Here is a 12,413-nt window from a genome sequence, read left to right on the forward strand (position 1 = left end):
AGCGGGAGAAGATGGATGGATGGATGGATTTACAAATAAATATTTAACACGGAACACCACTGTGTATTTACAACTGTTACATAAACAGGGTACAAAAACATACTTTTATTCGATGTTATTCTAAACAGAAATCCTGCACACTGCACAGAGTTTAGGGAACATGACATCCTGCCAAATTAGAGATCTTAGCAACAGCTCATTGTCAAGAACATCTGAATCTGGGTCAGATGATTCCAGACAAATTAAAGCACAAAGTAACATTTTGAATTTCAGACACACACCTGGTGCCTTTTGTTCATGTATCTGACATTCAAATGAAATGATCACTTAAAAAAGGTGCTTTTCCTTAAGAGGACTATCATGTTGACATCCAAAAATCTCCATAAAATTATACATTCGCATAATTTACCATTCTTACCGACTCATTTTCTGAAAAACAACTTCAGTCCTGATCATCTCTAACAAAAATGTAAATATTCTACCTTTTAAATGCTATTTGTTCAAACTAATTACAGTGTTATTCTTACGGCCCGTCCACACGGCGGCGTGCGTTGAAGCTTCAACGCTTCTGCCCATTCGCTTTGAATGGGGTGCCGTCACGCTTTGCCGAACTGCATTGTGGTTCCGTCGCTTCGCGTTGCTCGCTTCAAAAGTTGAGCAATGTTCAACTTTTGAAGCTTCGATGGAAGCGTCAGCCAATCAAATCATATGCCAGTACAACTCTAGCTAATCAAACCGCGTGCTTGTGTGTCCGGGGCGGGAGTCGGGAGATTCATGTGATTGGTTGTTGGTCGAGTTTCAGACACGCCCACCGGCAAGCTTCAACGCAACCGCCGTGTGGACGCTGCGTTATATAAGCAAATCTTTAATATATATATTATAATGCATGATTTTATGCTGTTTTTAATTAGTTGTATTCCTTTAGGGTCTTAGTGTCTGTATTTTGTCTAAACACTTTATCATAAACTTACTTTAGAAGGTTAGGTTTCAAAATCTAGAAAAAAAATTAATTAAAACATTTCTAATTAAATAGCCAGACTTGTCCCTAGCGATGCACAAGGGTTTACCGCACTGCATGTTTAATTAACAACTCTAATTGCGCCTGAATGTCTTCATAATTAACTTTAAAAAACACAGTCTCCTCACCTTGTTGAGCAGGTAGGTGAGCGCCTCCGTCATGCAGTCGTGTCTCATGTAGAAGCTGACGAGCGCCAGGTGAGTCCCGAAGGTGTTCAGGTAGAAGAGACACTCCTGCTGCCGGACGCCCTGCAGAGGAGCCTCGCTGCGATCAGAAGGACCCGAAGACTCACTCAGAGCCTCCTCCAGATCCCTGAGGGACGCCAGGATGTCCTCACCTGGAGACTACACACACACACACACACACACACACACCACACACACACACACACACACACACACACACACACACACACACACACACACACACACACACACACACACACCACACACACACACACACACACACACACACACACATCCACACACACACACACACACACACACACACACACACACACACACACACACACACACACACCACACACACACACACACACACACACACACACACACACACACACACACACACACACACACACACACACACACACACACACACACACACACACACACACACACACACCACACACACACACACACACACACACACACACACACACACACACACACACACACACACACACACACACACACACACTTCAGCTTAGCACATATTTTCGGCATATGCATGGTCTCCAATGTAGGATTCATTTGCTAAAAAACGAGACTTCTCCCCGTTACCGAGTTCAGATTGAGCTGCACGGTGTTCTCCAGGTGCTGCACCACCTCCTGCAGCAGTAAGGGCCCCAAGTTCAGCTGGTTCCGGTCCAGAGGGGCCTTCAGGAAGCGGGAAAACTTCTCCCTGGCTCCAGAGAGGTTTCCTGCCTTCAGACAGGCCATCCCCCACGCCTGCCACACACCCCCCGTCTCCAGACCACTCTTAGTCGACACCTAGAATAAGAGACAAACAACCAGGAAAAGAAAATAGATATCAATAAGATGTTTTTTACTTAAGTGTATTACCTAAGAGACCAAGATATTTAGGGACAGAAATGTCTATAATTATAGGAAAACCTGCAAGACATTTATCATATTCAGCAACAATGAAACACATGAGCACAACATTGTAATCCTGCTAACACCAATCTGATTAAGTCTCTTTTTTATGTAACTGTTGGAAGCTATAAGGCAATATGGTCCTTGAACTATCTGTCCTGTCCTTTCCAACAATGTGTCAGACAAAGGAGGAGATGCCTTATGCAAGTTTTGAAAGTCACAAGCGTCTCGTCTGACACCCAGTTGTTGTGCAACTCAAACATTCCCCCGAGCACATTTCTGTGTCGTAACTGTATGTGATCTACAGTCGACTACATGTCAGGGTGTTCAGCGTTGGTACATCTTGTTCAGCACACCTGTGTAATGTTCAGCGTCATGTGCCAGGTATTTTAGTTTTAAGCTGGTAGTACAGTGTCTCCTCGAGGCTATTTAGAGAGAAACATATTTGAAATCCTCAGAAGTTTCATCATTAAATACTGCTGTACTGTAGGATCAAGTGTGTGAGTATGTTGAGCATTCAGGAGATTTAAAGAGGCCTTATTCTGCTTTCTGGGGTTTTCCAGTTCCTCTAGTACAGTGCGTCTCAAACTTTTTTCAGTCATGTACCCCCTTTGAAACATTTTCTCAGCCAAGTACTATCTGACCGACCCCGAAAAAGCCTATACAAATAATTCCAATATAGTGATGTTCCCTCAGTGTGTGATTTATTAACTCCTTCACAACAAACTAAGGATATTTTCATTTTATGCATGAAAAAAGAAAAAAGGACTTTTTCAACTGAAGTAATATCTGTTTAACAAACCAATGAACAAAATGATATATTATGCAAAACTATAAAATACAATACACCAATTTCACATGTTTATATATTTTATATAAAATTGTGTTTTCTATTTAACTTATTGTACTAAGATTATTTTTGTAATCATGCATGGTATTTTTTTAATTAACTTATTATTTAAAAAAAAAATCTCACGTACCCCCTGCAGTACCCCAACGTACCCCTAGGGGTCCTCGTACCCCCATTTGAGAATCACTGCTCTAGTGTGTTCTTTAGGTTTGTGTGCATATACACGGTCTGCAAAGACTACAATCCCTGTGTTTTCTCCAGAGGGAAGTCATTGTTTACTTCAGTAACAGGCAGTGGCGGTTCTAGACCAATTTGACTGGGGGGGCCAGGCTGGGGCCAGTTATTTTCTGAGGGGGGCCCAATAAATGCAGGACGAAAAAGACAGTATGAAGTAATTGCGCATTAGAAAACAATGCAATACAGTTATTGGTATTTGTTTCATTACACATATTTATTTCAGATACTTATAGTTACAGTTTTTACGCTTTTATGCAAGGGTCTCCAACCTTTTTCAGGATGAGAGCTACTTTCAAAAAATAAAACAAGTCGTGAGCTACTTTTAGTCCTCTTTTTTTTGTTTTTTGCAGTGTATATATTTAGCACATTTTAACATTATTATATTCTTACCTTTAACCTTTTGTTCTGTTTGGGTCTGTGGGACCCGTTTTCAGTGTCAAGAAAATGTATGCAATTTAATTATTTTAACCTGCTTTATTTTACCTGCTCTAGGGGGTCCGGGGGCATGCACCCCCAGGAAGAAACACTCAGATGAAAGGGAGCTGTATACTTTTCAATAATACAAAAATCTTTGGAATATGATTACAACCAATACAAAATCATTTAAACTTGTTTATTCTTATGTTACCGAGTTAGCATTCTTTCTTTTTATGTATGCATATTTTACTAATCACTCCCCTTTTAAACTGTTTTTAATTTTTGTTACTGTCTGATAGTACATATTGGAATGATTTCTTACTTTATTTTTGACAACTATATGAAATAGATAAAGGTGTGCTCTCTCTAATGGGTCCGACTAGAATTACAAATATCGTTAGTTCCACCTATTCCGTCAGCCAATAAATCGTTTAATCATAAACTTTTCTTTTTCTTCATTTTCAGGGGGGCCACAGGGGGGTCCAAAGGCAGTGTTAGGGGGGCACTGGCCCCCCCTGCCCCCCTAGAACCGCCCCTGGAAACAGGGACATCACTATGGATCACCTGCGCTTCTATTGGCTAGCGCTCCAACACATTGTACGTGATAGGCTAAGTGGCGGGACATCTCCAAGCGGTTCACCAATCACAACAGAGCCGGCCAGCTAACCAATCAGAGCAGACTGGGCTCTGGTTTCAGACAGAGAGTGAAAAGAGAGCAATAAAGAGCTTTTTGAACATTAAAGCATGGAGACATGTCCCAGTAGAGACACTACATACTGATATACACCTGAACATCAGCAGGAGAGGACTCTTTAAAGGTGAGACACTACATACTGATATACACCTGAACATCAGCAGGAGAGGACTCTTTAAAGTAGAGACACTACATACTGATATACACCTGAACATCAGCAGGAGAGGACTCTTTAAAGTAGATACACTACATACTGATATACACCTGAACATCATCAGGAGAGGACTCTTTAAAGTAGAGACACTACATACTGATATACACCTGAACATCAGCAGGAGAGGACTCTTTAAAGGTGAGACACTACATACTGATATACACCTGAACATCAGCAGGAGAGGACTCTTTAAAGTAGAGACACTACATACTGATATACACCTGAACATCAGCAGGAGAGGACTCTTTAAAGTAGAGACACTACATACTGATATACACCTGAACATCAGAAGGAGAGAACTCTTTAAAGTAGAGACACTACATACTGATATACACCTGAACATCAGAAGGAGAGAACTCTTTAAAGTAGAGACACTACATACTGATATACACCTGAACATCAGCAGGAGAGGACTCTTTAAAGGTGAGACACTACATACTGATATACACCTGAACATCAGCAGGAGAGGACTCTTTAAAGTAGATACACTACATACTGATATACACCTGAACATCAGCAGGAGAGGACTCTTTAAAGTAGAGAGACTACATTCTGATATACACCTGGACATCAGCAGGAGAGGACTCTTTAAAGTAGAGACACTACATACGATTTAAACTTTAAGGCACTCCCTTTTAAAACAGTTAAAATGCCTTTATTGTCTTACATTTAAAAACAAACTCTGAATTCTCTAGCCTTTTTTGACTCCCTGACAAAGGTTTAACAATATCAGAGTTTGTTTTAAGGTCCAACGTATCTATGTAATGACCAGGAAGGAATACAAAGGTATAAATAGCCGTCCTCCTCACCTCCACGGCCAGCTGGTAGTGCTCGGCCTCCAGTAGCTGATGACGGAGGCGAGTGATGGCAGAAGTCTCCACGATGTCGTCCAGAGAAGGAATATCTTTGTAGTTCGCCGTCACCAGAATCTTCAGCACGTCTACTTTGCTGATGTAGCTGAGGAAATAGAGGATAAGTAAAAGAGTGAGATCGGAACAATTTGCTATGACCAAAAGTCTGAATTCTGAGATATATTTTAACATTTTGCCCTTATCATGATCCATACGTAGCATCTTATGTTCAATATCCTTTTCATTTTAACAGTGATAAGATGATACAATACCAAGACCTAAACTTAAGACAAAACATATCGAAGAAACCAAAGTACAAAAATAGACACCGACATAAAAAAATATGTTACCCCCCATAGTTATAACTTTCCTCTTTACATATGTGAACATTCTCCAATGACAAAATGGATAGCAGTTCTCAAACTATGCCTAAATATTATCGAATCATTTGTGTGATTTTTTTTAGGTGATTTCAAGAATGTGCCTGAGTCCAATCGCAGACATAGGTTTTTCTCTTGCAAACACTTTCTTTACATGGCTTTGAACTGACCACAACAGAGTTCCCAAGAGTTCTTTGCAGACAAAAACAACTGGGAAAAAAAGTACATTTGTCTGATTTCTAGTCAGTAAATGTCTTTACACTTGAGAAGTGCGTGCACTCCGCTCTGCATCAGCCAAACGACTCGCTGCGCCCTCGCTGCGAGGGGGACCCAAGTTCCCATCAGCAAAAACACGTGGGTTTGCTATCCTGGCTCCAAGATGGTGGAATGAGCTCCCCATTGACATCAGGACGGCAGATAGCTTGCACATCTTCTGGCGCAAACTGAAAACTCATCTCTTTCGACTCCACTTCGAGCGATAGAATTATTAACAAAGCACTTTTATACTAATAAAGGACTGGCTTATCTAAAGCCAGTTGAGTAGCACTTGAAATGTTTGGCTCTATGAAACCTGATGTACTTATATGATTCTGTTTTCTTCAAGGTTGTGTCTTCCTGGTCGAATGCACTTATTGTAAGTCGCTTTGGATAAAAGCGTCAGCTAAATGCAATGTAATGTAAGAAGTAACAGTGTAGTAAGATAAGGAATCTTGTTTTCTAGACAATGCATCTTAAGTATCTCTTAAAAACATTATTTTGAGTTATATCTCAGATGAAACACACGGTTTTTAAGCACCTGTGGTATTTGCAAAAGATGGATCATGTGGTTTCACAAATAATTCTTACTTGACTTTAGAAAATAATTTTTTTTGGAAAATCACCAACATCAGAAAACAGAACACTTTTGAGCTTTTCTGGCTTATTTTGTAACACAACATTTATTGGTAAAATATAGGTTAACAAGATCTCATTTATCTAAATATCTGATCTAATATCAACAAATGTTACCAAGCAATTTTCACCTGTTCTACTTGCAGATTTATTTGCTTATTACAAGCGAAAAAACTTGTTTTCACTATTTTTGTACTTGTTTTTGGAGCAGCATGTTCTCCAGTGGACCCAGGGTTACATCTCACCTGTCGCACAGTGCGAGGTCCTGGCTGCGGCCCACCTTGACGAACATGAGTTTTGCGCTGAAGAGCAGCTGCTTCATGATGTCAGTGAGCAGGCAGGCGTCCACCTCGGGGTTTGTCAGTTTCCGAGACAGAGAGCGGCAATGGCTGATCAGCTGATGCCCGCAGGCCGTCTGATCGCTGTGCAGAGAGAGCAGCGCCACGCACAGGAACGCACTGGGAGCCTGTGAGATAAAGGAAACCACTGAGATTATCTTTACTGTATTCACTGGGTTAATTCTACTTTAAAGGTCCCCTATTATACTGTTTTACATCAATATATTATAGGTCTCAGATATATACAGAGCCTGTCTCTGATTGGCTGAAACACCAAACAGATCATTGCAGCATTACCCATAATCCCCTCTGTTTCAGCCCTGTTTCCAAAGTGCTGATTCTCTGTCTGTTACTTTAGATGAAAATAAGGAGCCCCTCCCCACGCCCCTCTGAGAGACATTTGGTTACAAAGAACTCAATGGTGCTCTAGGAGGAGATTCAGGTGATAAGGGGGGGGGGGTTACCTTGGTTGCTAATTGGCTAATGGTTACACAAGACAACACATCGTTATGACATCATAAAGTGGCCAAAATCTGATCAGCTCATTTTCAGACAGGTTTTTATAGAAATGGATCAAAAAGAGAGAGAATCTTTGTTCCTGAAACTTACAGAGTCTCTTTACACAGAGGGGACACATGTTGATATAGAAGAGACATGAAGAAGAGGGGACACATGTTGATGTAGAAGAGACATGAGGAAGAGGGGACACATGTTGATGTAGAAGAGACATGAAGAAGAGGGGACACATGCTGATGTAGAAGAGACATGAAGAAGAGGGGACACATGCTGATGTAGAAGAGACATGGAGAAGAGGGGACACATGTTGATGTAGAAGAGACATGAAGAAGAGGGGACACATGTTGATGTAGAAGAGACATGAAGAAGAGGGGACACATGTTGATGTAGAAGAGACATGAAGAAGAGGGGACACATGTTGATGTAGAAGAGACATGAAGAAGAGGGGACACATGTTGATGTAGAAGAGACATGAGGAAGAGGGGACACATGTTGATGTAGAAGAGACATGAAGAAGAGGGGACACATGTTGATGTAGAAGAGACATGAAGAAGAGGGGACACATGTTGATGTAGAAGAGACATGAAGAAGAGGGGACACATGTTGATGAAGAAGAGACATGAAGAAGAGAGGACACATGTTGATGTAGAAGAGACATGAAGAAGAGGGGACACATGTTGATGTAGAAGAGACATGAAGAAGTGGATTTTGCAGAATAGGTGACCTTTAAGACAACTGTAACACTTTATTTATAACTAATGCTGTTGATGTGTTGTGATTTTAAAAAGGTGTCTATTATCATCGGGCCGGGGATAACAGCTGGAATATGATCTCAAATTTAGGCTGCAACCCATAATCCATATGTCAAGAAGAGTAGCATTTAAGAAATATAAGATTTTAAGTGTTACCTAAATGCTTGTTGTCCCCTACAGTAAGCTAAAAATGACCGATGATTTGTAATAAGAAATGTTAACACCCGACCTGTTCGTAGTAGAACTCGCTCCGCAGCAGCTTGTTCTCGGCAGAGTTCGTGCTCAGGTGGATCTGTCGTTGGATCACTTCGGGAAGATGCAGCATCCCGTCTAAAGTCTCCTCCGTCACCACGGGACTTCCTGTGTCTGCAGGAAAACAGAGGAGAGCAGAGAGAGTCAGGGTGACATTTCAGGCCATCTAAATATCAATGATTTGAGAAAAGCAGAATTTTGGATATTCAAGGTGGCAGTTTTCTCTGTTTGTGACAAAAAAAAGTAGTCATTGTCTCCGTGAAACAGTTGGGAGACAAGTTTTACCAGATGAAAATATTTGGCAGGTTTTGTCTATCTCTCACAACAGATTTAAAAAAGTTCATTTCTAAAAATAGTTGGTCTAAAATCGGCAGAAAAGCACCTTTTAAAATATATCCTAGCCAAAAGACAGACATTGCATTCATTTGACATAACTTAGAGATATTTAAGGTGGCAGTTTTTCTGAGTGCATGTGTCAGTATTGTGCTTTTACTTATAAAAGAAAGTTAACACCAAAACAAACTAACTCCAATGCAGCAAAGAGGAGACATTTTCCATATCCTTTATATATATTTTTCAATTTACCTTCAGCTGGTTCCATCTCATCGTCAGAACTGAACGTGGAGAAAAAGAAAAACGGCACAAATGAATTTCAAAACACATTGATTTGATATGGATCTACATGATTTCTTAAAAGTGGTCCGCCACATTTAATTCTTAGGTAGGACCCTTCAAACGTAACTAATAACTGTTACAAAGTCAGGTTTCCAATATGGTTGATCTTTTGACAACCACCTCTCAAAAGCTCTGGATGTACACAACAAATTGTAAAATAAAATCAGCTTTGTTATTTTGAAAACAAGCATTTCTTATTTCTTCTGTCATTTCTAGATTATGCCACTATGATATTCAAGACATGTGTCCCCTCTTCTTCATGTCTCTTCTACATCAACATGTGTCCCCTCTTCTTCATGTCTCTTCTACGTCAACATGTGTCCCCTCTTCTTCATGTCTCTTCTACAATCAACATGTGTCCCCTCTTCTTCATGTCTCTTCTACATCAACATGTGTCCCCTCTTCTTCATGTCTCTTCTACATCAACATGTGTCCCCTCTTCTTCATGTCTCTTCTTCATCAACATGTGTCCCCTCTTCTTCATGTCTCTTCTACATCAACATGTGTCCCTTCTTCTTCATGTCTCTTCTACATCAACATGTGTCCCCTCTTCTTCATGTCTCTTCTACATCAACATGTGTCCCCTCTTCTTCATGTCTCTTCTACATCAACATGTGTCCCCTCTTCTCCATGTCTCTTCTACATCAACATGTGTCCCCTCTTCTTCATGTCTCTTCTACATCAACATGTGTCCCCTCTTCTCCATGTCTCTTCTACATCAACATGTGTCCCCTCTTCTTCATGTCTCTTCTACATCAACATGTGTCCCCTCTTCTCCATGTCTCTTCTACATCAACATGTGTCCCCTCTTCTTCATGTCTCTTCTACATCAACATGTGTCCCCTCTTCTTCATGTCTCTTCTACATCAACACGTGTCCCCTCTTCTTCATGTCTCTTCTACATCAACATGTGTCCCCTCTTCTTCATGTCTCCTCTACATCAACATGTGTCCCCTCTTCTTCATGTCTCTTCTACATCAACATGTGTCCCCTCTTCTTCATGTCTCTTCTTCATCAACATGTGTCCCCTCTTCTTCATGTCTCTTCTACATCAACATGTGTCCCCTCTTCTTCATGTCTCTTCTACATCAACATGTGTCCCCTCTTCTTCATGTCTCTTCTACATCAACATGTGTCCCCTCTTCTTCATGTCTCTTCTACATCAACATGTGTCCCCTCTTCTTCATGTCTCTTCTACATCAACATGTGTCCCCTTCTTCATGTCTCTTCTACATCAACATGTGTCCCCTCTTCTTCATGTCTCTTCTACATCAACATGTGTCCCCTCTTCTTCATGTCTCTTCTACATCAACATGTGTCCCCTCTTCTTCATGTCTCTTCTACATCAACATGTGTCCCCTCTTCTTCATGTCTCCTCTACATCAACATGTGTCTCCTCTGTGGAAAGAGACTCTGTAAGTTTCAGGAACAAAGATTCTCTCTCTCTTTGATCCATTTCTATAAAAACCTGTCTGAAAATGAGCTGATCAGATTTTGGCCACTTAATGATGTCATAACGATGTTTTGTCTTGTGTAACCATTAGCCAATCAGCAACCAAGGTAACCCCCCCCCCTTATCACCTGAATCTCCTCCTAGAGCAACATTGAGTTCTTTGTAACCAAGTCTCTCTCAGAGGGGCGTGGGGAGGGGCTCCTTATTTTCATCTAAAGTAACAGACAGAGAATCAGCACTTTGGAAACAGGGCTGAAACAGAGGGGATTATGGGTAATGCTGCAATGATCTGTTTGGTGTTTCAGCCTATCAGAGACAGGTTCTGTATATATCTGAGACCTGTGAGATATTAATGAAAAACAGTACAATAGGGGACCTTTAAGTATAGTGTTTCTTGTTAAAACATATTTAATTATAGGTTTTGCAGCTCTAAGATCTGCGGGGTCTTACTCTGGGTGGAAGTAGGCGTAGCACTGGTCACAGACCCGGACCTCCTCTTCTCCCGGACATCCTGCCACCGGCATCTTGTGCTCCGAGCAGGCGTGACAAACCAGACGGCCGCACCGGCGACAGTGATGCCGTCTGTTGAACTGGAAAAGCAAAAGACAAATAGTGATTATTTACTGATTCATTTCACACTTGGAAACCCAGACAGGGTGATCTATTTGTTGTGTTATCAAAAACAAATGCTCTCCTTTGTTTCCGAGTTAAAAACTGATGAGAAAAAAATGCCCTCTTTGAAACTGGTGGGAAAAAGGTTTTACTTAAATGGTCAAAATATAAGTTTTCCAGGATAATTTTAGCAATTTTTTATTTTCTGTGAACATTTGTCGTCAGGAGAATCTTTAAAAATATGAATAAAAGCGTCAGATTTCAACCAATTTAAAGGTCACCTATCCTGCTACTTTTAGGCAATAGCATAGGTCTCAGATATATACAAATATATAAAAAACATGTCTATGAAGTGTTTTGCTCAAAATACCAAACAGATCATTCTAGCTATGCCTCATATCCCTCTATTTCACTTCCTGTTTCAAAAGTGCTGATTTGGAGATAAAGCTTTAAAAATAAATAAAAAGGAGGGTCTGAGCTCATGCGGGACCCGGCAGCTACTGTCTAACTAAATGCTGCCGTGATGAAACGCCATATCATGGATCATCAAGGATTCTCTCTGAAACAGTCTGGAGCTCAAAGGCTTTCTCTCTTGCCGGTTATACCACAAGGTGAGTTCCTTTTTACTTCCTGCTTCTTCACACACATGCTCTCCCGTACAGGTTAGCTCTGAGTGTTAGCGATGCTAATGTAAACACCGACCATATTACGTCCAAAACAGTCAGGCATTGTTTCTGATAGCAACGTTTCTGATTGGCCCGTGGGTCCACATTTCAGATATTACGTCATATCGGATGCAAATCTGGATCAGCTCCGTTGTTCCCCGTTTTTAGAGATTTGGGTATGGAGGAAAAGAGAGAGGGTTTTATTTTCTGACGCTGCGTGAGTTCCCTGACACACCGGGGACACATGTGTATGTATAAAAGACATCAAAAAGTGCATTTTGCATGATAGGTCCCCTTTAAATACATTTCTAGCAACAAAAAAAAGGTAAATAATGGTATAAAAAGAAACCTTTCCACTTTAAAATGTCATAAACCACTAGACTTATGTTATATATATGTTGTGTACTTATATTATCCAAAATATGTCCAACAACTTTTAGAGAAATGTGGGATTTTCAATCAGAGATAGATTACTTTTCA

General features: G+C 40.7%; 1 protein-coding gene across 1 annotated transcript in view; it reads right to left on the reverse strand.

The window, feature by feature from the left end:
• The window catches only part of zfyve26 (zinc finger, FYVE domain containing 26), a 67,167-nt gene that overhangs the window by 11,318 nt on the left and 43,436 nt on the right, over positions 1-12,413 (reverse strand). Inside the window, 7 exon segments of the mRNA XM_034233403.1 lie at positions 1,147-1,362; positions 1,822-2,031; positions 5,358-5,505; positions 6,916-7,136; positions 8,506-8,642; positions 9,114-9,142; positions 11,107-11,246. Coding sequence (XP_034089294.1) covers positions 1,147-1,362; positions 1,822-2,031; positions 5,358-5,505; positions 6,916-7,136; positions 8,506-8,642; positions 9,114-9,142; positions 11,107-11,246 — 1,101 coding nt within the window.

The sequence above is a fragment of the Gymnodraco acuticeps genome, unplaced genomic scaffold, assembly GCF_902827175.1.
Source record: "Gymnodraco acuticeps unplaced genomic scaffold, fGymAcu1.1, whole genome shotgun sequence".
Lineage (NCBI taxonomy): Eukaryota > Metazoa > Chordata > Actinopteri > Perciformes > Bathydraconidae > Gymnodraco > Gymnodraco acuticeps.